Source organism: Syngnathus floridae, chromosome 9 (assembly GCF_059516105.1).
Source record: "Syngnathus floridae isolate MCC-2025c chromosome 9, RoL_Sflo_1.0, whole genome shotgun sequence".
In the NCBI taxonomy this organism is placed as follows: Eukaryota; Metazoa; Chordata; class Actinopteri; order Syngnathiformes; family Syngnathidae; genus Syngnathus; species Syngnathus floridae.
This window is the reverse complement of record NC_142421.1, coordinates 6184310-6211664: the sequence shown is the minus strand read 5'-3', so window position 1 is coordinate 6211664 and position 27355 is coordinate 6184310. Positions and strand designations below refer to the sequence as shown.

Genomic DNA, 27355 nt, shown 5'->3' with positions numbered 1-27355 from the left:
TGCATCTACTGCGCCATCTCTTTGAACTGGGCAGCCATGTCAGCAGCTCCCTGCCCCCAGCCACCACGCCGCCCGCCCTTCATGTGCCCACGGGGAACGATAGGCCGGCTGCCAACAGATCCGCACAACTAATGAGCAAACACACACACATGATGGACGGCTTGTACAAAAATATTTCTTGACATGAGAGAGAAGAGGGTCCTTATAATACTACCTGTGTCCATGGTAAAATATGGAACTCAAAGCAAACTTCTAACTGGTATCCGCCGATATAAATCGGCCATTGAGGGAAATTCCAATATTCCCGATGGCCACTACGCCCCTGGTAGTAAGTATATATATAGTACAATAGTAGTAGTGTACAGTGAATTATTTTACAGGACATTTAATTTGTTTCCTTTTTTTTTTAAGAGGAGACTATATTTGGACATTACAAATTAAATTAAAAATTAAATTTTTGCTGTTAACATTGTCATCTCAAAGCCATTACAGCAAATAGACGTACATGCATGCACACGGATATGTACATTGTTGGTGTTCAGCCAAGCAGAATGTCATCATTTCCTTCTGGCTACTTGATAAATGCTGCAACCCTGAAGTTTCTCTTGGCCTGAGGGTGCAATGGAAGGGGGAGAAAATGACAAAACAATAATAATGATGATTATACCTTTACAACTGGAACTTGAGAGCTGTCATATTGCTACATAGTGAGCAAATTCATTGGTAATCACCAACAGATGCTTAATAAAACTTGCGACACATGCTCTGCGGTTTGTGGCATGTTGGAGGAAGGTTTGGATTGAAGTCTTAAAACATACTAAAATATACTATAGGGCACCAAGTGTAGAATAATTTGAATTATTGGTCAACCTGTTAATGATTGTTTTCCGCAGATTGACATGTTCAGAACAAGAAAATGGAACCAACACATACATGATGTAAATACTGAGACACAATCATTGTGTTGTAGGCCAGATTGAGCCATAAAACATTGAATATCAATTCTTAAATCCCAGCATTCCAATCCCAATTTATTTCTCATGGGAATAGGGTGACTCACGGGCACTTGCACATTCATGTCATTAAAATTACAGTACAATGTATTCAACTCATAACCAATAGCTCTTGCACAGCTTGTTACGTGATTTCATGACCAAATCTGGCCAACTCCTTGCAAAACAAGACTTGATTTGAGAATTTTGTGCATTAACCCTAAACATGATACTCTTCTAAATTATTGGAAATTCTGATACTATAAATCAGGGGTGTCAAACTCGTTATTTTTCTCGGGCCGCATTGTAGTCATAGCTTCTTTCGGAGGGCCAATAAAAAAAACTGACAAATAACTCATTTTCAAATCAGACGAGTAAAAACTGGTTGAATATTAAAAAAACAAAGATTATTAAAAGTGAAGACAATTTGCAATTCCAGTAATGACACGAATTTGATGCACAATTTGTCTTCACGGGCCACATAAAATGATGTGGCGGGCCGTATCTGGCCCCCGGGCCTTGAGTTTGACACCTGTGCTATAAATAATTGTCAGGGAAAAGTAAACTTTTCTAGGTGATTTTATTTCTGCACTAATTCCAACTCAATGTGAACAGTGGAATGGAGTTATCACTAAGAGAATATATTCCAAGGTCTGTAAAGAACTGTGGGCCAAGTGTTTTTATTCAAACAGTACACACAGCCAATCATATCCGTGCAGTCACTTCAGTTTGCAAAACGTCAGTAAATATGAGAGGCAAACTGTGGACAACAGTGTCGTCTGCTGGTGGAACTGTATATTGCTTCATTTGTACTGAAATGGGAAGGATGGTGGTGACTAGTTAGAGCAGTGGTTACTTGCGGATAGATGCTGCTCCCTACTGGCAGCAAAAGCAAAGCACTGCTATAAAGGATCCTCCATGTTTTCAGTATTGCCACGGCAAGAAAAGATCAAAACGACCATTAATTCATAGATAACCAAGACGATGACTATATACATTCATAGTTAACAGTCAAGAAAAGAAGAGGGTTCTATGCAAAATTCTGCTCCAGGTGAGGCTCGAACTCACAACCTCGGCATTGCTCTACAATGTACTGTCATATAAGTACCGCGCGCTAACCGATTGCGCCACTGGAGCTTGGCATGTGTGGCTAGCAGATAGGTTTATAACCTGCTCCGAAACCACAACGTATTTTTGTAGTGTTCTGTTTCACCGTGGTAGGAATGCATTAACACAGACAATCTGTGCACTTAATGGGGTGAACAGTGCTTAAAAATACACGTCTTTGCGTGTTCGTCATCGTTTTATATCTAACCGGAAATACCGCCTTGCTGTGACGTAGCTTTGTTTACCAGATTTTTTTTTTCGGGTTCAAGATGCTTTTGACATTACATGTTTTTAAAACGTTTAAGCAATATAACGTGACGTATATAGTTTCGTGACGCACGCAGTCCACTCATTGGGATGCGCGAAAAAATTACTACAATTTGTATATGAAAAAAAGGAGCGACTAACTAAGCTGCGTCAGTGACGTAACCACCAAAATACGGAACAAGATGAAGCAATGTCAGGCGTATTTGTCTGCGTTGTAGTCTGTTTTTTTATGTGTGCATATGATAGGTGATATTGTAACGAATGGGATCAAGCTCTTCAACTGAACTCAGGTTTAAATATCAATGAAAGAGTGAAATGTCATTCAAGACAGTAGTTTGAATTACTGCTTTTATTTAGTTCCCTTCATAACTGATCAAACACAAGTGCACAATACAAAATCTAAATTAAGTATCCATGTACAATTTATGTGCCATTCATACTGTCTAATCATGCAAAGACACGAACCTGCATGGTTCCTGTTGAAACTGCTATCTTTACTATTATCCATTCTACAATCTCAAACATGAAGACAACACAAAGGTAGGTGATACAAAGGTCACAAATTACTTAGCGGGGATCTGAGCACAGAGGTCAGGTTTGGTAGGTTCCATGGGTTCCTCATTACAGTTGGACGTGAGGATGGAGCATGCCGCACAACTGCAGCTTAATGCCACTGGGTACTTGACCACAGGGTCCACGCCTGGAAGGCAGTCAGACAGCTCAAACTGTTGATGGTGCACACGCTCATACATACACACTTGAGGCTCTTCGCTAGGGAAGCCGTAGAAGATAGGGTACTGCATGGAAGACAACCAATACAACATTGTTGCAGTTGCTTGTCGAGGGAAATGTCAGAGAAGAAACGTTACCTCTGTGGAGCAGTATCCAGAACAAATGGTTGTCTCCACGAGGCTACACGAGAGGCATCCTTCTTTCTCCAAGCTTACATTTTGGTAGGTCAGGTGACATCCTGGCAGCTTATTAGAAGCTGAACATAATGAAGCACACTCATGGTTATGAACCAGGAAATGAGCTGCCGACACAACACAAAACAAGAGAACACCTGTAGGATGCATCCACCAACCGTAGGCAGCCAAAAACAAGGTCAGCATCTGAAGGGCCATGACTCGACAGTCCTACACAGCAAACAAGATCACATAGTGGTAACAAATGTCACAAACATGATCACGACACAACCTGCTAGACAATGATGTCCACTTTTTGCAATTTATCCTGACTTTTGGTGACAGGCAGGGATCTCCCTTGATTGATTGGCGGTCAGTAAAAGTTACCACTCATACTTAACCTGTCACAAAGATGCTAATTGAATAATTCAAGTGAAAGTCAGCAAGGGAGAATGCTATGAAGAAAAAAAGCAAACATCTTTTCATTGCATTATAAAATTGACATGCATATATGCAAAGTATGAAACAAACATGGATTACCTATGCGTGTCCTGTGTATTTGCTGGTGACCTGCTCATTTTTATAAGCTCAGGAGGCTGGAGCACCTGCTTTGTTGCCTTGGCTTGATGCCCTGTGTGTGTGTGTTTTTGTGTGTGTGTGCATGTGCCGACAGGTAGCATCAGCTTTCCCGCAAACAAGAACTGTAGGCTGAGATAAGAGCTTTAGGTTAAATGGCCCATTCTTCATGACTGTCATGAGAACAGTAACAAACAGGAAACAGGTCAGTCTACTCCTGAGTAGGATTTATTTACCCGAGACAGCCTGTGTTCTGATGGCAATATAGATCTGCTTTCATTGATTAACAGAAGATTTCGCTTCATTGGGATTTAATGTGGATTACTCTAATGGGATGGATGGACTATGTCGATAATCACTTAATTCCTCTTCCTCCGTGATATTTGATATCTTTATCCGCTTTCCGTTTTACAGTTGTGTTTCTTTGACTCATTCTCCACTGTGTTTTATTTGGTCGTCCAACACTAGAACTTTTTCATCCAACCCGTCCATTTTCTTCCTCGGGACAAAGGGGCGAGCCAAGTGACATCTCCAGCATGTCCTGGGTCTTCACCAGGGCCTACTTTTTTCGATTTTTCGAATTTCCCGCAAAGCTCGTGACGCAGCGTGACGTAGCCGAGGCCTCGCTCGCATTGGTCACGTGACAGGGGGCGTGCTCGGAACACTGCTCTGCGACACTTCCGCTTCAAAAAGCTCGGTGCTGTGTGGAGCGGACTGACTCGAGCTTACCATCTCTAATTATTTCTTCTTGTTGACCTTCTTAGTTTCTCACAGCTTCGTAGCGATAATAGAGCGTATCTGGTTTGAGTGTCATGAAAGAAATGTCAAGGTAAGTCAAATTATGAAGGCTACCTCTCTGCAGTGGGCATTTTATTCCCGTTTAACAGTCGTGAATAATAGGCTAAAAGCTAGCGTTAGCATAGCTAACTGTCATAACAAGGCCTGTAGCCATCGATTGTTGGCTAGGCCGTTACGTTGTGGTTTGTCTAACTATTGTTTATAAGAAGCCACTCGGGGGAGCGGTTTCACTTGGAAATTTGCCCGAACAAAAGGTCAAGTTTTAGAGTCTGTCTGAAATGTGGCTAACAAATCATTTCCACAATAACAAGAAGCTAGCGTTTAGCTCATGCTAAATTAGCCCGCTCGCTTTTTCAACCTGTTAGCGAGCTCTTGGCTAACGTTTGCTCGCTCCCTTTCAAGCAAATGCCCAATTGTTAAATTACATTGAATTATTCAACGTCCTTGCTATGCCTGGTATTTGCATGGCTCGTTAAGAATAGCAGAGATCTATATCTTATTGGCAGAGGATCGCCGTTAAGTGTGCTGCAACTAGGCGAAGTTGTAAATCGTAAATAACTTCTCGAAAATGATTCTGGAGTAACTTGCGAGTTCATTACGCTTTGCTTGGTTATTGGTTCGTCTCACACGCAAGTGTATATAAATGTAAAGTTTTACAACGTAGTTGCATGGCAACCCTACGAAATAACGAACTGCACATAATCTGGTTGCTGCACTATGTTTGTGTTCCAACTTTGTCATTTCATTTTTCATGTATGTACCCTTTTGGAAAATAATGCAGAGCCTTTGAATGACAACCAATGATGATAAGAAGAACGAGCTGGTGCTGCTGTTTTTTAAAATTCTGTTTCCTGTTGGTTTGCAGCAACATGCCGGGAGGGCAGCAGCAGCCTCAGAAACACTATGGCATTACATCTGCTATTAGCCTTGCACCCCCAAGAGACATAGACCACCAATACACCAAGAAGCTCTGCGATGCTATGAAGCCATTTGGAGTGTTTGAAGATGAAGAGGAATTAAATCACAGGTAAGTGTATGCGTTTTATTTTCATCTCTGTTGAATATTATTTGTATGACTGTGTGTGTGTTGCTGAGTTTCCTTTGTTTTTGTGGTGCTGCTCTTTTTAGTTAAAGAGCTAGAGGAAATTAGATCTTAAGTATCCAATATAGTAACTAGCTGTCTTGCTCTCTTTTCAGACTTGCTGTTCTGGGAAAATTGAATAACTTTGTCAAAGAATGGATCGCAGAGATCAGTGAATTAAAGGTAAGTCGGGTGACTACAGACCGATGCGACTTGTCGTAAATAATGTATTAGTTTTTAAAGAATATGTGATGCTTCAAAATGTTTTCCCAATACGAATGCTAAGGGTCACATCTTTTTGTTGCATCAGATCATCTGTTGATGTGTGAAGGTCAATTGCCAACTGTGATTTGTTTGAGATTGCCCAGTTGAATCTAATGTCACTCTAAATGCGGTGGGCTTAAGATGTTCCTTAAAACAATTTTGTTATTAGATTGAAATGAAATCCTGTTGTCTTTTCAACAGAACCTTCCACCCTCAGCTATAAGCAGCGTTGGGGGCAAGATATTTACATTTGGTTCGTATCGTCTTGGGGTGCACACGAAAGGTATGTCAAATGCTTGACTCAGACTCTCATCTCTAATTTGACATATTTTGCTCAAGTATTCCAAAGTTGCTTCAAATTAAAATTTGCCATTAAGCTCTTTGTTCAACTTTTGAGCATTTCTTAAAATGTCTTTACACATTATAGTTTATGACCAATAACATATAACTTGGAACGAATGACGCTGATCAGATGGTGCTCATTGCAGGAGCTGATATTGACGCCCTGTGTGTGGCTCCTCGTCATGTAGAAAGGAGTGACTTTTTTCAATCTTTCTTTGAAAAATTTAAACAGCATGAAGAGATCAAGGACCTGAGGGTAAGTCATGCTGTAATTTGTCGGAAAACAAAAATAAATAAAGGACAAAAAAACAAATTCAAGAGTTTTTTTAGTACCCTAACCTGAAAGTCTAGTATTCTACACAAATGCACACAATTTTTAGTAAGCACATTGGTAGTTATTATTGCTGTTGGGACAGTAACTTTCACAATGATGCTATTTAGCTAATAAAATGCCACTTGGGCCTGCTGCTAATTTTTCAATAACAGGAAAAAAATAATACCCCTAAGCATTTTTAATATTGAAATGAAGAACAACAAGAGCAACCCCCCCTTTGCTGAACAAAGGGGACATGTGCCAAATGCCGAGCTTACCACGGGGATTCAGTTGTTAAAATCACTTTGTGATCATGGCTTTCTTGTTTGCTTGTTTTTCAAGGCTGTCGAGGATGCTTTTGTTCCTGTTATAAAATTTAAATTTGATGGAATAGAGGTAAGTTACTTCAAGACTAAAGTAAAACAGCATTTGAGAAAACAAGGCCGGACTCGCTCTCATTTACTTTAAAGCTGACATTGTTGGACTAATACTAATGTATTGTGTGTGTGTCCCACACACACACACACACACACACACACACGCATGAAATCAATACCCGATGTAACAATGGTTGTCATAGATGAGTACACAGTAACTCCCATTTACTGAACAAAATCATAGTTGCACAATGCTGCTCTCCTTCTCAGTCAGACATGTTATGGTGTACGTTTGTTGTGCGTGCAAGAGAAAGTCGCTGTTTTGTTTTTTTGGTTTGTTTTTTAAACTTTTCTTGTTTTCCCATCAGATTGACCTTCTTTTTGCCAGACTAGCGTTACAATCCATTCCAGACAACCTTGACCTTCGGGGGGATTCCATCCTAAGAAATCTAGACATTCGTTGCATTCGAAGTCTCAATGGTAAACCACATGGACATGCATACCCCTTTTGACATTTAACCTTTATCGATGGACAGTGGTACCTCAGTGTATGAGCAGGCTAAGTTTTTGGAGAATCTTTACATGATGTTTTATGTCATCATTGTGTTGTTTTTCCACACTACAATATTGTAGTGTGTTGGTTTTCTTTTTTAAAAACATGGTCTAGATTTTAAAATTAAATATAGTAAGTGAAGGTACTGTTGTATTTTCTTGCTGCCCTTTAAATCTCTCTGTCACTCTCTGTCTGCTGTGCCAACTATTAAATCATTGCTTTTATGAGGATCAGATGCCTTCTATTTCTGGTGATTTCCAATATCTTATGTGATTACAGGTTGTCGAGTGACTGATGAAATACTGTACTTAGTGCCAAACAAAGAAAACTTCAGGCTGACCTTGAGAGCCATCAAACTTTGGGCGAAACGTAAGCTTTGATTGTGTTTACTGCTAGAGCATTGCATTATTTCAGAAGTTTGAATTTCCAATTTATACAACAGGGCGCGGGATCTATTCCAACATGCTGGGCTTCCTCGGTGGAGTGTCGTGGGCAATGCTTGTAGCGAGGACTTGCCAACTCTACCCTAATGCTGTTGCTGCCACTCTCGTCCACAAGTTCTTCTTAGTTTTTTCTAAATGGTGAGATTATTCTTGTTCCCACTCGAACAGACTTGTTCCAAGAGATACTGCTGAACCATATGTACCAGTGTTTGTTTGTGCCTGCTACCTGGAGAAGGTCTACTGACCGCCTAATTCCGTTCAGATTACATTTACATTTCTGTTTTGTGTGTCAAAGTATGAAACATAAATGTGCAAATGTATATTTTTATCATGTAATGGCAGCATCTCACAGCTCCTGAATGCAGTTAATGTACTGATTTTACATTTATGACTTGACAGATGCAGTGCTTCACAATATATTCGATTTGTTTTTCTCGCTTCAGGGAATGGCCGAATCCTGTGCTTTTGAAACAACCTGAGGACAGCAACCTGAATCTACCTGTATGGGATCCTAGAGTGAGTATAATACTGATGATTTTGCAACTTTTTTTTTAGGATCTAACACTGGGGATGAAGTATTATCTGTTTTAGTGTTTAAACCTGGATGGAGAGTGTAACTATTTTGTTATTAAAAAAAAAAAAAAAAAGAAGAAGAGCACCCAATGCAGATTAATTAAACCTTATCAGGTCATCTAACATCTTGATGTATCTACCTCATTTTATCTTTTGTTTCGTGTCGACCACCAACATATTCATGCTGGCCCAGTGAATGGCGCACCAAAAATGACGTAGCACAAATAGTGCAATTTACCTAGCAATAGGTGGAGCTCGGCTGTTTGTAAAATGCTCATTATTGATTTTGTAATCATGCAATAATGGCCGTGTAAACAAAAATAAAAATTGTCATGAACAAACTCGTCTTTCTCTGTCCTCAACTGCCCAAGGAGGTGCCTGACAAATTACACGGAGCACAAACGCAGAATGATAGGGAATAACTCGCTCTCTGTATTTTATTACTTTGGATATTTCTGTCTGTCATTGGAACAAATACAGACATGCTTTGATGTAAAAAGAAAACAATAGCTGCTGCAAAGTCCACAAATCCAACTTCCTGAGGACCCGTAGCGGTCTTTTAAGATGCCTGATGTAAAATACATGAAATTCACTCACAATTCACATAGAAAGGGGCATAATGTGTATTGCCTCTTTTCTGCTGATGTAATGCATAATTTCATCCGGGGGGGCGCCAAAAGTTACACACTATAGCTTTAAAATTGGGACCAAAATGTGGGGGGGGGCTGGATTACACTCTTTAGTGGAGAGTGGCTTTTCACTGTCATCAGTGAGTTTGAACTCTTGTTCTACTGTTTGAATATTGCAGTTGATGGCGTTCTAATAATCGTTTCGCTCGCTGTTTTTATTATTATTAGACATTTTTGTCAGACATTTGAAGAGGCTGAAATGTACCTATTTGCTCAAATCTGGGGCTATGACAAATTTGTTTTTGTCACCAGTCAAACATAAAGCATATGTTTTTGTTTTTTCCTTAGGTGAACCCATCTGACCGATATCACCTGATGCCAATCATCACCCCGGCCTACCCCCAGCAAAACTCCACATACAACGTCTCCTCATCAACGCGCACCATTATGAGCGAGGAGTTTATATATGGTAATTTCTCTGACAATTAATTCATAACAAGCTCAAATATTCTTCCTTTTTTCTTCTGTATTCAATCTTGGTTTGCCGTTCATGTGACCAGGTCTCAGCGTCACAGATGAGATCCTTCAGGGAAAAGCGGAATGGTCAAAGCTCTTTGAGCCGCCCAATTTCTTCCAGAAATACAAGTAAGTGTTGAATTAGATTAAGAACCCTTATTGAAATGTTGAAGCAAATGTCCTGAACGTCAGCATGTATAGGATTTGTTTTGTAATTTAGTCAAAAATTCATATGAAATGAAATTTTATGATTCCCTCTAAATTGAAACTGGGCTCATAACAGATTTCTTTAATTTTCAAGTTAGCATTTCAAATGCAGTAAGTTCGAAGAAGCTCTACATTTTGTGATTTGGTCCACAGACATTACATCGTGCTGACCGCCAGTGCATCAACAGAAGAAAACCATTTAGAATGGTGAGTGCCATTTTTGCATGTCCACAGGTGCATCATTACTCCATTAAAACGTTCATGTTCAGCTTGAAATCATGTAAGTTTACTGACTATAAATTGCAGGACCCACCAAACTACTAAAAAAAAAAAAGTGCAACTTGTAGTCAGAAAAATCCATACTATAAAAGTTTTTCTAGGAACAAACCTTCCTGTGAGTTCCATCCTCAGGTTACCTCAATCCAGAATGGAATCATTCAAAACGCAATGCCTTTTCCTTCAGGATCGGACTGGTTGAGTCAAAGATTCGAGTTTTGGTGGGAAATCTGGAGAGAAATGACTACATTACCTTGGCACATGTCAATCCACAGTCCTTCCCTGGATCCAAAGAGAACCGCAATGAGTAAGTTCATGTTGTTGTTTTGTATTTTTTTGTTATTCCCCCTTGCCCATGTAGCGAGAACTCAATAACTTAACATAGCTTGACAACACATTTGTAAAGGGGACCACTAGGGGAAAAAAACACATGTTTAATAAAATGTGTTTTCCTTTAAATGTCTTGCAGGAATGACTTTGTGTCCATGTGGTTCATTGGCATCATTTTCAAGAAGGTGGAGAATGCTGACAGTGTTAACATTGATCTTACATACGATATCCAGTCATTCACGGACACTGGTTGGTAGTCTCACAAACGTTGTTTTCTTCAATTGATCCTCTGCCCTTGTCCTTAAATCCATTTCTGTAATTGTGAGTCAGAAACCAGACGTCAGCATCATGCTTCAGTGTTGTGATTGTGACCTCTTGGATAAGTTGATTTCTTGAAGTAGTTTTTGTTGCTGGGAAGGTTCAACCGCTGTTTTTCCATTTGTGGTTGTGGTTTGTTTAAGTTCCAAAGCCTTGGAAAATGTCTCGCAGACTGGTTTTAACCACTTTTTCTCATCCTAAATGCTGCTGCTGTTCTCTCCAGTCTATAGACAAGCCAACAACATCAATATGTTGAAAGATGGGATGAAGATTGAAGCAACTCATGTGAAGAAGAAGCAGCTTCATCAGTATCTTCCTGCTGAATTAGTGCAGAGGAAGAAGAGGGTGAGTCTTTTTTTTTTTTTTTTTTTTTTTTTTTATAGACACTGTTAGACACTTTTTCACTCTTCGTTGCTCACTTTATCACCTCCTCCAGAGCATAGCGGAATTGAATCGCAGCTCGAATGGAGGGAGCTCAAAGAGGATCTCTCTGGACAGCAGTCACCTGGACAGTTCAAGAGACACAGACTCGGGGACTCCCTTCAGCTCCCCCACCTGCAAACCTTCCAAGCCTGTATCTGAGACAGATGACGGGTAGGAAGATAAAATAGCTGCTGAATTTATCTTTGGAATTTATTTTAATCCCTTTTTTTTTTTTTTTATTCTTGCATTCAACATAATTTGTCATTACCCGTGTGCTTCATATCACTCTGTAGTGTCAGCCCTCCCAAGAAGCTTCTTCTTGAGGTTTCCTCTGAAGCCAGCTCGGCACCGGCTGCTAAAGACCAGACCACGTCCACCCCTACCCTTGATCCGAGTGAGTCTTAATATTTATAAAGAAGTACATTTTATTTTCTGGTAAATAAAAATGATGCCAAAAAATGTATCTAAATGAACCTGCGTGTATGCCTTCCTCATTCAGAGCCAGCAGACAAAGCAAATGCTCCTCCTGCTCCTCTTCTTCCAGCTAGTAGTTCTGTCTCCACAACACTAAGTGGGAATGAGATGCCCAATGCTGCAAGCAGCCCCAAAGAGGAGCCTGGCAGCCTGGAGGACTCTGTCAACGGAGCAGCCAAGAGACCACACTCGCCTGTGCAGGAAGACGTGGCCAAGAGGCACAAAGACACAGAGGTAAGACTACCTCAGCATGTGTGCTTCTTCAAGACACTCGGTATTATGAGCCTACTTTAACTAGCAGGTTGCCACCAATGAAGAGTCCACATTCAAGGAGCCGTTTCCACCATCGTCAGACGCATCTCGAGAAAAACCTAATATGGTATCTCTTTCCTCTTGTTTGCCTTTTTTGATTGATTTCACTTCGTAGGTTTAAAGGTATGTTATTGCTTCTTCACAATTAGACTCCTCTCTGTGAATCAAAGGCTAAGCCCATTCCAACCATCGATACTCCAAGAACACAGGTGACAACCTTTTTCTGGGGAGTTTGGTCTCTAAAAAGCAGGGCCATATGAGATAAATGTGAATTGTCAATTCTTCCAGCAGAGACTTCCCAGCATGGAGTTGCCCGATGCATCCTCACCGCTACCAGCCAGCAACAGCTGTCGTGTTGTAAAAAATTCCATCAAACTTGCCCTTAACCGCCACAAGTGAGTTTGATGACTACCCAGTTTTGGCTCAAATAATGTTTGGTACCCCTACTCATGTCTGGTCTGTCTGGATGATTTGCAGCGTCACACCTCCCAAGGCCCCAGTATTTGAGGCCACCGTAACGCCTGAGGTGCCTCCTGCCAGTCAAGAAAGGGGCATGTTCATTCCTGTTATCGGTTCCAGTGAGTGTCTCTCCTTCATCGCTGCTTAATGCTGAAGATGTGAATATTTATAAATGCTACTGTCAAAATCAATAGTAGGTCATTGACACTTAAGCACTTTTTGACCACAGCTGGGAATTTAATTTTCCAAATGGGTCAAGTGAGATACTGGCATAATTGTTGACAGCTATGCCACTTTACTAAGCTCCGTTGTCTTTGGTATTTATTCCTCTAAACCATTAAATTGTTTTAATAAGCTGATGCTTGTGTGTGTATATGTTGTCATTAGGAGATTAAAACAAATGACTTTACAAGCCTAACAATTATATTAATAGATCTTATTGCCACTTGAAAATGTAAAGACTCATGATACATGAATTGGACTAGTGTGCCCAGCAACACAAAAAAGCGACACATGGTGTAAGATGGCAGTGGATTTAACCTTTTCTACTTGAAACTAGAAATGTGTTTCTGCCTAATATTTAATGTAATTGTAAATCCTGAGTTGGTGCAGGTTCATAATCAAGTTGACATTACTGCTGTAGGAAAACACATTTTTTCCTTACGACGGCTAACGCAGGGTCGTCAAGGCAGAAGAGAGTTTTAAATTCAAATCTGATACCCCGTGAATTAATAGGATTGCTTTTGTGTGCATGTTTTCCTGTGTAGAACATGTCTCGTCCAAACACTCGACCCACTCCGTTGGCAGTTCCATCCCCACGTTAGTGAGCCGAGGAGCAGACCCTCTGAATGGAGCAGCCCCCAAGCGAGCCCTTTCGCCCTCCCTGGAGGAGCAGGCCAAGAGGTTGAAAGAAACGGAGAAGGCCAGAATCCACATAGCGTGAACTTCGCAATTGCATCTGGATTCATGTATGCGCACAGGTGGGGGCATTATAGTCAGTCAGGTCCAACACACAGGTTGACTTCACATGGCTGTCACGTTGAAGGACGGGCACCTCACCTCCAGATCTCCAGCGGTTACTGAAAAACCAGTCAATCGGTGATTTGGTCAAATAAGAGGTCAGCACTCGGCAGCCGGAGTGCTTTTTACACAACACTCAACTCAGATAGCAGCAGTTTGTGTTTTTCCTTTTTTAACAAAACATCTCCCATATTCCTTATCTTACATTTTTTTAAGTTACGTTTTAAGAGGAAAAAATACGCCAATCCTTTGTCCAACTTCACCACACAGCTGATGTATGGAATGTTCATTTCCTTCATCCCAAACAGAAATATGTACAGTAAATGTTCATGTACATAACGTCTTTGTCTTAAGGAAAGAAAAAAAAAAGCTACGCTTACTGTTAAGTCTTTCGATGCTTCTATCACAGTTTTATCTAAAAAGGAAAAAGTTAAAAAAAAAAAAAAAACTTTTTTTTCTTTGTAGCTTGTTCAAAATGTGTTTCCGCCGCTAATGATTGATTTCTTTTGAAACACTGTAGTTTAGATGAAGCAGCAGTGATTTATTGGAGTTTTGCTTGGATTTGACAGAAATCCCAACCATAGTTCTTTGGACCACTGAAAAGGATTCCAGGTTTGTATCAGTCTTTTAAGTGTGCAATTTTTGTTTTCCAAAAACGGGCCCAGCAGCGCTTTTCAAAGTACTTGCTAAGTTGTTACACATGACAGTTGGGAAGATCAGGCTTTCTGCAGTGATGAAATTGTTTAGCTCTGGGAGTTACCTGTTTGTCATTTGCCACAAACTGAACAAAAACAAGAGTTTATTTTTGTTGGGTCCCCCACCACCACCCCCCCGACCCCGGTTAGCGTCAACCTGAGGGTTGATGTTGCGCTAAACAGAACAAAGCGACTGTTGCTCCTAAACATGTGCTGCACTCAGTCACCATCCCAGCCGGCCTTTTGGGCTTTGGGAGGGCTACACACACACACACACACACAAACGCTTCATAGCGCCCCAATCTGGAGCTACCTTTTGACTTCCCTGCCAGTGAAGCAAAGGTTTGTGGTGCTTGGTGAAAACTGGTTCAAAGCTTTGCAATTTGTTGTGCTAGTTTGCGTGTATGCATGTGTGTTGAGTGTGTGCACGCATGTGTGCGTGCATGCATGGAAGCATATATGGTTGATTTGGAGAGAGACAAAATTCCCTTTGTTTTGGGTAATAACCCTTTGCGCCTCCTGTGGAGGTTCTTAAAAGGCATCAGGAGACTTTTTTTGGTTTTGTCCCCCACCTCCCCTGTCATCACAATCGGATGTTGGGTTGATTACAGCACAAAATGTGACGTGAACAATTCGTGCTGCGGCATTTATAACCAACAGAGCAGGTATTGTTTTGTCACAGGCTCTTGTTCCAGCATCAGATTCCCATACCCTAAGATGTACAGGTTTTTTTGTTTGTTTGTTTGTTTTTCAACAAAATATCACATGCTTCATTATTGGGGGTTTTCTTATTCATTAATTTATATTTGCATATTTGTACCATTTGATTTTTTTTTTTTTAAATAGAATTCATATTAGGTAGGTATTTTTGAACAAAAAAACTGCGCCACTCCGTTTCAGACAACTGTTTTTGCTGTTCAGAAACATTTAACAAAAAAAAGTCATTTAGATGTTTGTTTCTAAAATGTATTGAAAGGGTATTTTTGTATGTGTTATCACGTCATTTAAATGAATCTGTACAACCATTAAACCCCCAAAACGATACAAAGTCTTTGTCTTATTTCTATCTAAGACCCAAACAAACTTGTGAAGGTTCTTGTGGAAATTGTGGATATGGACAGCTGTGACCATACTTATTGCATATTTACATTATTATAAGATTGCATTGTTCCTTTCACTAGGTGGCGTCATTGTACAAGAATAGTTCTGACACCGATTTGCTAATATTTACAGTTTGAGAGTTACAGTTATGATTTTAGGTCTTGTTTCCAAATTTTTTTTTTTTTACACTGGCCACATTTTTTTTTTCATGGTTTGAAAGTGGTTTTGCTTGGCGTGACAGTGACCCTTCATTAATGTGTAAAATTGAGGTTGCGTCTTACATTAGGAATTTCCCTAAACAATTCACATCTCTCTCTCTACAGATACGTTCAGTAGTCTTAATGTGTAAATGCCAGAAAAGACTAGCTTCCTTAGAATGGTGTCAAAGGTTTGTTTTCTCCATCACTTGCACAAACACATATACTGCCAAAACAAAATTTAAATACATCTCGCTGTTACTACGCGTCCATTTCAACCTGTGGTAATAATAATAAAACAACCAACACAATATTTTTTATTCTGTGGAGGTGATAGTGGGATTTCTTCATCGTGTGTAAGATCTCTGGAGTGACTCACAAGCTCCTGATTGGCCCTTTCTAGTTGGGGATTTCCGCCCGGGCACTTCCTTCACCGACTCCACTATTCTAGTCTTCTGTCACTCACTCTGAGCAAGTCAGAAGCGTGTGACAAATCAACACTGTTCGCATGTGCATCATGGATGGTGAGTAGCAATCTTGTTTTTATTTATTGGACAAAAAACAGTATTTGAACTGTGAGATTTAATGAATGAATGACAGTCTTTATGTTGTATTTGCATTACAGTTGCCTGGCTCCAGAATGGCAACACTACAGTGCTTACTTATTTATTTATATTACTTATTTATATTATTTTTTGTTTTGTTTGTTTTTTCAGTTTTATGAAGCTATGACCTTTTATTTCACTGTTAAGTCATTGCTACAGTAGTTTATTTTGCAAATGTATTTGTCAAATTCAGCAGACCCATCAATATAGTTTACCACATTTTTCTGCCTTTGTGATTCTATTCTTCCAGCTCTTTTGCCCTCCATGCTTGAGGACGACCAACATCTGAGTAAGTACAATTCAAGAGTGGAAGAACCACAAAAAAATGACAAACTGCATCACAAAATGCAGAGCAGTGTACTTTCACTTCCCCATTTGTCTTTTGAGGGAAAGAATCAAGTGACTTGTCTTGGTTAACCATTGCTGTTTTTAGCTGGTGGGACTCAAACTATCTATCCTGGAACTGACATTATCACTTGAATCTCTGAGCGTCACATTTTTCCATTTGGCAGTACAATACACCCTGCAGTTAGGCTAGAAATGTGACAGGGCTTGTTTTATACTGACATCCTTGATGTATATGTGTGTCTGTGTGTAGGGAGTGAGTGAGAGAGCGAAAGAGAGAGAGTGTGTGTGTATCTGGGTCTGGTTGGGGCACCTGTCACATCGAACTTTTGTCCACATCACATGAAACTTCCTGGTTCACTTCCCGTTCCTCTCACACAGGCCCAGTGGGGAAAAGTCACGCGATATTAGTTTAAGAAGCAGTGCTAATCCCAAATATGCTAATGAGGAGACTGTTTTGTGATGCTCAACGCCGTCGCGTGAGTTGAATTCAATAAACAGTCCATGCAGTGTGCTCCCACTATGATTTATGGATTGTTGTTTTTTTGTGATGAGAATGATTTTAGACGCCATGCTAACATGAATGAAAGTTATTATAGTATTTTGCATGATAGCAAATACTCATCTATGGCCCTGTTAGAGTAGAGAAGCATGACTGGAAACAACAGGGCGGATGCTGAAAATTTAGCAAATAATGTAGTAGAAGCAGAGCCCAAAGAGTTGAAAAGAGGAAACTGCAATTCCACAGTTTGTTTTTAAAAAAGTCACACACCAACCAAAAAACGGTCATCTGCATACTTGTCACCAACAAGTTGTTACTAGTGTCGCCAACACATAATAAACTAGAAAATGCAATTTCTGGAGAGATTGCGTGTGAAGGAGAAGAAGCTGAATAAATACTTGGGGACTGCTGAAGAATGATGTTAGAACGGGTTGAATTAGTTGAAAAATGGAAGGGAAAAATGAAATTTTGGAGAATTTGGTGTGAATTTCAAAATTGAACATTTTTAACTTTTGGTCAGTGGGAAGTTGTGGAATAGGTAGGCAAAAGATGAACAGTTTAAAGTTGGAGTGGGTTGAATTGGTTGAAAAATGTAGAAATTAGAGGTGAAAAACAAAATTTTGTGGAAATTTTAAACGTGAAAACGTGAAATTTATGAACTTGGGAATGTCGAAAATCTTCCCGAATGTGATTTGAATGCGCTGAATGTTGTGAATTTCAAACTGAAACGACGTAAATGTGAAATGTTGAATGTGCCATAAAGAGTGAATGGGGGGAAAACATTCTATTTTGCGAAAACGGAAAATTTTCAGAATGAGAAAATTTTACACGCTTATCTCGTGAATATTTGGAATACGTCAAAAGTGGAATGGAGTGAATCGGTTGAATTATGTGGAAGGAGTAGCAGAACAAAAAAGTGCCTTCACACTAATGATTACATGCATTCTCTGCACTTGCGGTCACTGATTGTTTGGAGCATCTTCCCTCTCTAGTGGGCGAGCCCGCGATCCGCATCTTTGAGCAACCCAGGATGAGAGGAATGCGCTTCCGTTACAAGTGCGAAGGTCGCTCGGCTGGCAGCATCCCCGGTGAGAGAAGCACGGACAACAACAGGACGTACCCCAGTCTGCAGGTGACCAACTGTGTTCATGAACTTTTTTATTCTATAGCTCACTGACTGACTTTATTTACACATGCTTGTGATTAACATTTCCAACCATTCTCTCTTCTTCCTCCACAGATTTTGAATTACAATGGCAAGGGTAAAGTGTGTGTTTATTTGGTGACGAAGAATGAGCCATACAGGCCACATCCTCATGATCTGGTGGGCAAGGACTGCAAAGATGGCTACTATGAGGCCGAGTTTGGGCCAGATCGCAAAGTAATCGCGTAAGTTCTATGTGACCTCTGCAAATATGCCAGCTGAGTCATTATCACCATAAGTCCATTTTGTTGTAATATGTTAAGCATGACAAATATACAAACATGCATGCTGACAAACACCAAAAAAATAAAGCATAGCATCATGGGAATTCCCCGAGTGACATCACTGATACAGCCTGTATGTGTGGTGGTAGAAAGGGAAAACGGAGGTTGTGTGAATTTGAATTTGTTGTGTCTCGATACTTTGATGTTTCTGATTTGCATACCTCTCATGAGCCTCGCAGTAGTAAACATTTGCAGAAAGCACTATTCAAGTGTGTTACCCCACCACAATCTGCTTTGTTGGTTAAGTGATCATTTATTATGGTATTTTGACACACGGTAAAACTATAAATAAGGGGACAGATGCTGTGAGCAGGATTACACAAAGACTAAGTTTCAGTTCCCAGGAAGAGTCCATCAAAAATGTTATATTTATTTCTTTTCACTCTTTGCGTCACTGTACAGTAGAAGTGCAGCAATTAAGCGAATAATTGACAACTAATCCATTATTAAATTCACTGATTGTGGTTTTTGATTATCGATTAATCATTTCATTACCTTTATTAAAAAAACAGTAGTAGTTGTCATAGTTTTATTATTATTTTTTTAATTATTTTTGTTAATAGTAGTACTAGTATGTTAGTTTTTATTGAAAATTGTTCAAATTTTCAGAATTTCAACTTTTCAACAGTAAATATTTTCCAATCTCTGTGTATATCTAGTTTTGGTGTTCATGTCATATTTTTTGATTCTTTCAGTTTCCAGAATCTGGGTATCCGGTGCGTGAAGAAGCGGGAGGTCAAAGATGCCATTTTACAAAGGATTAGCAGAGGGATGAACCCCTTCAATGGTGAGTCCTTTGACATCTCAGTATTTTCATTGCTATTTGATGAAATCTTCAGTAACATTGTCATGTAAGTGAATCAAATTGATTTAAAAATAAGAGGAGGGGGTCTGGTTGTGTGGTTTTGCTCCCACTTGTGCAGTGATGGTCTCTTCCTGTTTATTCCGTTAGGGACCATGTTAAAGTTTCCATCCATATACGTATTTATTTTCAAAACCACTTACCCTAATTTGGGCCGCGGGTGTACCAAGGCCTGTCCCAGCTGGCTTTGAGCGAGACATTTACACCTAAGGGCAATCAAACTACATTCCCAAGTTTTCAATGACCATCCTCGGAAATTGAGCATGAATGCTTAGAAATGTTGAAATTAATGTTCTTATTCTTTTTCTTGTTGTAAAAAGAAAAGGTCCATCTGTTGAATTTTGTACACGCGCTATAGAAACTGAATGGAAAACGACAAACTGCAATCTTCTTTTTGTTTTTCCATGTTGTTGCTAAGCCAAAATACAAAGTAAAGAAGCAAAATGAGGAATCTAACCATGCTTGATGCAGCACAGCATATACTAATCACTAGTTCTCAAATACGCAAGGCACGTGACTGGATGCTTAGTATGTGATGTCATTTGCTTTTCTGTATATTGAGCTCAAAGAGGTATGCTCGTGTCTCAGCAGTCATGCAACTATTCAAATGGCAATTAGCAAATGACCAATCACATTTTATTTGACGAGTATCTTTTTTCTTTTGTGATTATTCTAATATGTAATTATGTTTTTACACAATTATCATTGTCAGCAACAATTTCAACATTTCAAAAGAACTTGACCTATTTTTCCTCACGTCGCGCCAAAAGTCTGATTTGAGGTATCTCGTGAAACGCTGTTTCTTCCATCTGTGCAGGCAGACAGCGGTGCTGTCGTGCAAACAAGCGTTAGGCTACTTCCCTATTCTTGGGCACAGTTACTCAATTGAGCACATAGAGAACGTGAGGCCTTGGAATGCAGAATTCATTAAACGGGGAGGGAGTCGTTAACTGAGGGTGCTTATCAGCGTTGACGTTGAAAGCAGGGTTGGGTCATTTTCTTCATGCAGTTGTAAAATTGTGAGGAGATGGCTTCAAGACGAGATTTAATTCGGAACACTCCTGCTTTACTATTTGCTTCGCTGACAAACTCTGACCTAAAATCCCGGTGAGGATTCATCGGGTCTCTCGTTGTTGTTTTTTTGTCATTGTTTTGATCCTCACTAGGAAAATAGTACACGGGGAGTAAACGAGTTTGTGAACTTCAGGACTGGCCTCACCTGACAGGTTAAGATGGATGTAAACAGTGCAAGGGCATCATGGCAGTTGTTATAAAGCTTATTTTGTTGTCTGTTTTGATAAATGGGCTGTCACCCCTTCCAACTATCAGCCACGAATGCTAGCTAAGAGTTTCAGTTGCATGCAGATGAATACAGAAGTGGCACCAGTCGATTTCACTTAATGCAGTACTGTATTGCCACAGTTTGTGTAATGTGTATCCCTCTCTCTCATCAGCTAACTTCTGCTCTGAAACTTGACTTCTTCCTCCATCAGAGGGCATTACTTCCTCTCTCTTTTCATCCGGACACACGGTTCTGACAGACACGAGAAAGTGTCTAATAGCAGTACAGGTGTCACAATTAATCGACAGATTATCAATTATCAAATTATTGTATTTTAATTATCGAGTCATCATTTAGAGCAGGGAGTGGCCAACCGGTCAGAGACGAAGAGCCGCATTTTTTACTTTGTTACCGCAAAGAGTCACATCATGAGGATGGATAATGGATTCTAAAAATATTCAATAGTGAGCCCGAAATAGCAGTGTCTTGTCTGTTCACAGATGATGCCAGTTTGGTATTGTTTGAGGAGAGAGGGAAACACCCAACAAGCTATTATGCCACTTAAGCCATCTTTCCATCTCATACGTACATAAGAGCCACCCCAGTCAAAGACTCACTAACACGCTTTCTGGCCCCACTACATTACTTTCACACACGTCACCAGCCATTCTGGGCACTCGCATTGGGAGTCTCAGCTCTCGGTTATACACGCACACAGGCACACGCTCACGCACACCCTTCTTTCCACTCTGCTGTGACGTTGCTCAGCATCACTGTGGCGACAAATTGTAGGTGGGGAGGTGAAAGCTATTGTTTGGGCATATCTCAGTCTTGGCCGAACATTCCGCTTTTATGATTTTATTTAATCCACGTATATATGAGCTCGCTATTTGCCAGACCTGTGTTGTTTTTCAAATGATAGTAACAAGCATCTTTGTAATTGTGCATGTGTGTGACCACAGTGCCTCAAGAGCAGCTGCTGCAGACAGAAGAGTACGACTTGAACGTGGTCCGCTTGTGCATACAGGTTTTCCTGCAAGATGAAAACAGCCACTACACTCGAGCCCTCAACACTGTAGTCAGCAACCCTATCTATGACAACAGTGAGTCATTTTTGTTTAATTAGATTACATTTAAATTTGATTAAATTGCCGGCTCAAAATATCTCACAAAATACTGTAGTACCTGGACAGTGTTTTAGAATTATTATTTTTATTTATAATCATACAGAATAATAATATATATATTATAATATATATATTATATATAATATATCTTCTATTCATACTTTTTTTTATTTAGATTTATTATTATTATTATTATCATTAATAACAGTTATGCTAGTGCATCATTAACAGCTGTTAATATTAAAATGTTGAATTCATTGACAAACAATGACGCTCAAGTGAGTCTCTTTGCACCTTAATTCATTCATTTGTGCCTTAATCATCTAATATTTCCATCCATGTTTCAGTGTTCTGTTTGACTGTTCAGTATGTTTTTGCAAAATGTTACAGTGTTATAGATGCCCTTTGGGCAATTGTAAAAAGAAAGAAAAATAGCATCCCATTTATTTGGAGCACAGGAATGCCTCTGATAATACACTGCACTGTTTGTTCAGCTGCATTTGCAACAGCAAGAATTATTCCTCAGAACTGTTATAAATGCTTCAGTCACTCGTGAACTAATTCAGTGTTTATCACACACGCACGTACACACTGAGAAAGAGGAAGTTGTATACTGTATACACACTAACCCTCAAACAAGAGTGTTACCAAGGAGTACTTCCTCGTCTGACAACAGACATGTGACTCAACTTTTCTGTTTTTTTGTTTGTTTTCGTCTCACTCCATTGTGTTTACCTGCGATTCTCTTCCACGTGTTTAAAACAACAGGGGCCCCAAACACGGCGGAGTTGAAGATCTGCCGGATCAACAGCAACAGTGGCTCTGTCAAGGGAGGAGATGAGATCTTCCTGCTTTGTGATAAAGTGCAAAAAGGTACATTGGTGTGAAATGTCTATTGTCATGTTTCTTTCTGTGTTTGTGATTTAGTTTTTTTTATTTCTTGTTCAGTAATTATTTGAAGGGCCACTTTTTGCATTTCATTTTCTGGTTCCCTCTTTTCTTTAGATGACATAGAAGTGCGATTTTTCTCCTCTGACGGTTGGGAGGCCAAAGGCTCATTCTCTCAAGCCGACGTTCATCGTCAAGTGGCCATCGTCTTTCGGACGCCGCCTTTTTACAACACCTCGATCACCGAGTCGGTGACGGTACACATGCAGCTACGTCGACCGTCTGATGTGGAAGTCAGCGAGCCTCTGGCCTTCCGATACCTTCCTGATGACAAAGGTTAGCAGTATGCACCCGACGATGGCCGCCATTTGTAGAAGAAGCCGCACAACATTTATTACAATCCATATTTTCTGCTTCTTTTGTTTAGACCCTTATGGCAATAATAAAAAGAAACGTAGCAGAGAGAACTTAATGAAGATGTGGGGATTTTCAGGTAAGATTTGCCACTGACGACACATGATCTTATGTTGACATCCAAAGTGAGTACATGCATTATAAATACATAAATGTAACAGAGATGTTTCTGCATTTTTCTAGCTGTGCCCTTTTCTGCCCTGCCTATGAGTAAGCAAAGGGCAGTGCCACAAAATACCGGGAATCATATGCAAGGTACAGTATTTCAGGAAAAACAGCCTTACAAGAGGCTCAGGGATTTAAGATGTCCTGAGAGTTTTTAATATTTGGTGGCCTTCTATCGCCATGATCTCCTTAACATTTGGGCAGCCAGTAAAAAAAAAAAGTGCCTGAGTGACTACTAGACTTACAGTATGTTGTTAGTTGCCACAGAAATGTCACCTGAGGCAAAATGACGATCATCTTACAAAACAGACTAGTTCCAAGGTTAACCAAAATGACTTACTGACACTGCACTGCTGTTACCGTTCTCCATTATAATTAGTTTTGTTTGTTCCAAATAGTTACGCGCAATTGTTTTCACTTCCAAATTCCAACAATTATATCAGGTAACTGAGTTGCCTGAGCAAAATACTCCAATCACCCGTTCCAAATATGTATTTAATTTTCTTGTGCATAAAATGAGACCAAAGAATGCCAAACAACATGTCGTTTAGTATTTAATCCAAGATAACAGACAGAATGTTAAGTAAACTTGACTCCCTGACACCTGCGGGACCAAGGCCAGGGCTGGTCCGCACATTGATATCAACGTTGTAACAGAAGGACAATAATTCCATAAAACTGTGACGGTAAACAATCTGTAATCTGACAGTTGCAAGGTCAGTGCACTGGCTGCCAAGAATTTACCACTGCCAAAATATACAAGTGTACCTAACAATACCATACTGTTGTGTATGTTTTCAAAAATCTTTATCTCGATGCTGATTACATTTGTGCTGCTCGCTACAGATATGTTTTCTTGTTAAGGTTGGCTGTAACAAATTTTGCTTTGCCCGACCAAAGAGCCTTAGATTTTTTTTTTTGGTGTGTTTTATTATGTAAAAACGAACATTCAATCCGCATTCACGCTGTTTCTAGTGCTATGTATTAGAAGTCACTTTTCTGTTTTGCAGACCACAACATGTTCCACAGGCAGCCTCCATCTCTGATGCAGCAGCAGCAGCAGCAGCAGCAGCAGCAACCTGTGTTCAACCAACCCTACCATGCAAATGTCAGCCATACCTGGACAAACTCCAATCAAGTACTTCCGATGGAGACATCCGCCATCAATCCTTCTAATGTCATGAGCAATCTGCCCCAGCCCAAGAGCGCTCAGCCGCAGCATCAAAACCATACTTCTGGGTTCCCCGGTGAAAGCAATGTCCTCCCTGAGCTCTCCATGAGCGACTTGCAATGCTTGGACCCAGGTCTTCAAGTTCCTGCGATGCGCCAGCCTGAGTCCCACGCGCTCTTCCGTTCGCAGCACCAGGGGGCGAGTCCTTCCTTCAATAATCGGGTCCAGAACCACCTTGGGAGCCAGACCCCGGGCTTCCAAAATGTATGGAACAATTTAGGTGCCCTGAATGCGTTTCAGGACACATTGGAGAACGCTGTTGCTCCTTCAGAAAAGAGTGCTCAGGGGCTGGGAGCTTTCCCACTCTTGGAAGGGTTGGAAAGGAATGAATTTATGAAGGGCCAAGTAGGAAGAGAACCTCAGACTGGGTTCCAACTGAAGCAAGAGTCTCACATCTCGGTCAAGCAAGAGCCCATGATGCCGTTTCCTCGAGAAGCCCACGCAAACACGTACACCAACCTTCTCCCTCGTTCTATGAACAACTGCGCCAATGTGAATGTTTTAAGGCAAGACGGTGGATGGAAACCTCACCTGGTCCAACCAAACGTTAAAGACCCTTATTCTACTAACCACATGACTTCCGAGAGTCACTTTTCGACTTTGGATGAGTATATCAGACCCAAGGCAAGTCATTCCTCAAAGCAGTGACCGCAAGGAATGACATTAACTAAAAAAAAAAAAAAAAAAATCATCTCATGTTGCATTGAATATTGACAAACTGAAACTGATAATATTCCTGCAATGCCAACTGGGCATTTATTTTGGCGTGGAATGTATTGTGGATTACATCAGCGGGTGAACACAATCGTTCGTACCGTGGTTCATTAGTGAGCAATGATTTCATGCCATACAGTAATGCAAATCTTTACATGGTACAAGACTCGATGATTTTCAACAGGTCATGAGTAATTATGTTCTGTTTTAGGCCGTTTTTCACTGGAAATATTGCAGTTCCAGTACCGTTTTTTTCTTGCTGTCATCTTTCTTTCACGTAAACCAAAGCAACACTTAGGATTGGCGGAGCAAGATGGCGGTGCGCACAGACGCAGCGGCCCGGCGCTCCTCAGCTGTTTGCAGTTTTGTAACTTTTCTTGTAACATTTTTAGTACTCTTGTGCAATACAGCAGAGCGAAACTGTTGTCGGTCGCAGTAAACACCTTCTGCCCGCTAAAGAACTTGATTCTCTGGAACACGATTCCCCCTGGGGATTCGGCGGCCGCCAAGCGCAGACTTTTTTTGAGACGGCTTTTTAAAATCGAGAACTTCTCAAGATTGAGCAACAGCTTTTTTTTATCAGGCTGTTAAAATCATCACCCCACCCCTGCTCATCCCTTGCGAAAACTGACCTAAGATTGCATTTTATCTGTATTTTATATTTTATATGTGCATGACCTGCCATGAGGAGCTGCCAAACTGATTTTCACAGTTAGCACTGCGTTAACAGTGACAATAAAAGAATTCAATTCAAAGATTGTGATGACAACTAAAAAAAGCTCGCAGAGGATATATAAGTGGGTTAGTGGTATACTTGCCTTACTTTGGTACAGGCCGTGTGGGTTCCGTTTCCACTCAGTGACAGTGAGAATATGAGTGTGAGTAGTTGTCTGTTTTTGTTTGTGTCCTGCAACAAGATAAAGCTCTGCCTCCCTGCGATCCATAACAAGATAAGCGCAATAGTGGATGGTTGGATGCATGAATGTGCTTTGAGGGGTCCACCCCAGGGTTCCCCCCCCCCCCCCTTGCCATGATTCATTCCTTGTTGCGATAAAAAGTGCAAATGTATCGTTATTGCATTGAAGGTTTGATTGTTGGGATTTTTCATTTTACTGTGGCCTTTTGAATTGCTTTGTAAAGGAATGTCACATATTGCGCAGGTGCATTTCTATTTTTGTCCATTCTTTTTTTCATTCGAGCAGCATTTGTTGTCATTTTCGCTTTAATTCATTACTTGCTGAAGGGCTAATGAATTGACAAAGTACTAAAATTTCCAATGAGGAAGTTGGAGGAAGCACGCAAAGTTGTGACTTTCCTCAGTAATGACTATGTCACACCAGTGATCACGTGTTATTCTCAGAGCCAAACAGATGTTTGACTGATAGAAATGTAAATATCTATTTGTTTTAGTCTTTCAGCTCAGGCTTTTTTTGTGGGGGGGGTAGTTAATGACAAGCACTTGTGATTGTGCACAACTGCTTTATCATCTGTAGCCTTGCTCATTATGTTTCATACTTCCTTGTATGTCTTTAAGATGAACTGCTGACGATGATATTTTCCGTGGGTTGTTTGGAGGGTGTTTGCAGCAGGATCCATTTTTAATAAACAATGTTGTTCGACATCTTTCGTCACTTTCTACCAGAGATGGAAAATCCAGAAAGTAAAAACGTTGCTGCAGTTTGGATTGAGCCCAAGGTGCTTCTACTCAAGGAGCTCGTTTTTCTACTATGAGTCGCACTTACCTGGCGCTGTTCAAAGTACCTCTGATTATTGCCAAACAAAATAAATAAAGATCTTTCAATTTGTAGTTACAGCACAATTAAGCCACGATGCACAGAAATCTTCCACCACATTGTTCAAAATATAGAATTTCCATGACAATAAAGATAACTCGAAATCCGACACATTGTAAAGTGCGTCATGTTGTGATGAAAGCGATGTTTCTGGAATTGTTACGAAACTAGACAGCCTAAATCGCCGTCATTCCTATTGCATAAACTTTAATGATTCCTTAACACACCTTTGACAATGACAAATGGAGAATGATGCTTTTCTAAGGGGCCTTGAAGATCTCAGAATGTGCTGACTAGTTAGCTATAATTGGGTTCCCACACGAATAATTACTCATTGGATTATCTAACCGTAATTTATGGGCGGGAGTTTATTTTATGTTGTCCCACTGGC

The 27355-nt window shown here is 40.3% G+C and overlaps 3 protein-coding genes and 1 non-coding gene across 10 annotated transcripts; 2 read left to right on the top strand and 2 right to left on the bottom strand.

The window, feature by feature from the left end:
* Positions 1 to 2035: 2035 nt before the first annotated feature.
* trnai-uau (transfer RNA isoleucine (anticodon UAU)) lies at positions 2036 to 2129 on the bottom strand. Its single transcript has 2 exons — positions 2092 to 2129; positions 2036 to 2071 (listed from the first exon to the last, which is right to left on the bottom strand). It is a non-coding gene; the product is annotated as a tRNA-Ile (tRNA).
* A 567-nt stretch (positions 2130 to 2696) lies between these two features.
* LOC148393146 (gonadotropin subunit beta-2-like) lies at positions 2697 to 3911 on the bottom strand. Its single transcript, XM_088384645.1, has 4 exons — positions 3812 to 3911; positions 3430 to 3502; positions 3236 to 3354; positions 2697 to 3163 (listed from the first exon to the last, which is right to left on the bottom strand). Exons 2-4 carry the CDS (start codon positions 3488 to 3490, stop codon positions 2930 to 2932), a joined length of 414 nt encoding a protein of 137 aa, XP_088240771.1. The 5' UTR covers positions 3491 to 3502; positions 3812 to 3911; the 3' UTR covers positions 2697 to 2929.
* Positions 3912 to 4507: 596 nt separating this feature from the next.
* papolg (poly(A) polymerase gamma) lies at positions 4508 to 15307 on the top strand. Of its 7 annotated transcripts, none has more exons than XM_088384643.1 (24): positions 4508 to 4676; positions 5511 to 5672; positions 5843 to 5909; positions 6192 to 6273; positions 6479 to 6588; positions 6988 to 7041; positions 7391 to 7502; positions 7855 to 7944; positions 8018 to 8156; positions 8462 to 8534; positions 9569 to 9689; positions 9781 to 9865; positions 10097 to 10150; positions 10407 to 10526; positions 10689 to 10798; positions 11091 to 11212; positions 11304 to 11461; positions 11584 to 11684; positions 11835 to 11998; positions 12066 to 12143; positions 12226 to 12285; positions 12368 to 12471; positions 12554 to 12654; positions 13303 to 15307. In XM_088384643.1, exons 1-24 carry the CDS (start codon positions 4660 to 4662, stop codon positions 13476 to 13478), a joined length of 2460 nt encoding a protein of 819 aa, XP_088240769.1. In that variant the 5' UTR covers positions 4508 to 4659; the 3' UTR covers positions 13479 to 15307. The 7 variants fall into 7 exon arrangements, with proteins under 7 accessions (XP_088240769.1, XP_088240768.1, XP_088240767.1 ...); XM_088384642.1 differs by having other exon boundaries at positions 12063 to 12143; positions 13303 to 15306; XM_088384641.1 differs by having other exon boundaries at positions 12063 to 12143; positions 12365 to 12471; positions 13303 to 15306.
* A 643-nt stretch (positions 15308 to 15950) lies between these two features.
* rel (REL proto-oncogene, NF-kB subunit) lies at positions 15951 to 27071 on the top strand. Its single transcript, XM_088384644.1, has 11 exons — positions 15951 to 16072; positions 16404 to 16442; positions 17993 to 18132; positions 18241 to 18389; positions 19184 to 19275; positions 21595 to 21735; positions 22528 to 22632; positions 22765 to 22983; positions 23075 to 23140; positions 23245 to 23316; positions 24237 to 27071. The coding sequence occupies exons 1-11, from the start codon at positions 16057 to 16059 to the stop codon at positions 25103 to 25105; spliced, it is 1908 nt and encodes a 635-aa protein (XP_088240770.1). The 5' UTR covers positions 15951 to 16056; the 3' UTR covers positions 25106 to 27071.
* Positions 27072 to 27355: the final 284 nt, after the last annotated feature.

What these genes read in the sequence shown, in the direction of transcription:
- LOC148393146 (XM_088384645.1), bottom strand. Translation starts at nt 3,490, where the DNA reads ATGGCCCTTCAGATGCTGACCTTGTTTTTGGCTGCCTACGGTTGGTGG. An exon ending in TTGGTGGATGCATCCTACAG is followed by an intron (nt 3,355 to 3,429) that starts GTGTTCTCTTGT and finishes CATTATGTTCAG; the next exon opens with CTTCTAATAAGCTGCCAGGA. An exon ending in CTGGATACTGCTCCACAGAG is followed by an intron (nt 3,164 to 3,235) that starts GTAACGTTTCTT and finishes TCTTCCATGCAG; the next exon opens with TACCCTATCTTCTACGGCTT.
- papolg (XM_088384637.1), top strand. An exon ending in TTGCATTCGAAGTCTCAATG is followed by an intron (nt 7,503 to 7,854) that starts GTAAACCACATG and finishes ATGTGATTACAG; the next exon opens with GTTGTCGAGTGACTGATGAA. An exon ending in CATCAAACTTTGGGCGAAAC is followed by an intron (nt 7,945 to 8,017) that starts GTAAGCTTTGAT and finishes TTTATACAACAG; the next exon opens with GGCGCGGGATCTATTCCAAC.
- rel (XM_088384644.1), top strand. An exon ending in CCAGATCGCAAAGTAATCGC is followed by an intron (nt 18,390 to 19,183) that starts GTAAGTTCTATG and finishes TGATTCTTTCAG; the next exon opens with TTTCCAGAATCTGGGTATCC. An exon ending in AGGGATGAACCCCTTCAATG is followed by an intron (nt 19,276 to 21,594) that starts GTGAGTCCTTTG and finishes GTGTGACCACAG; the next exon opens with TGCCTCAAGAGCAGCTGCTG.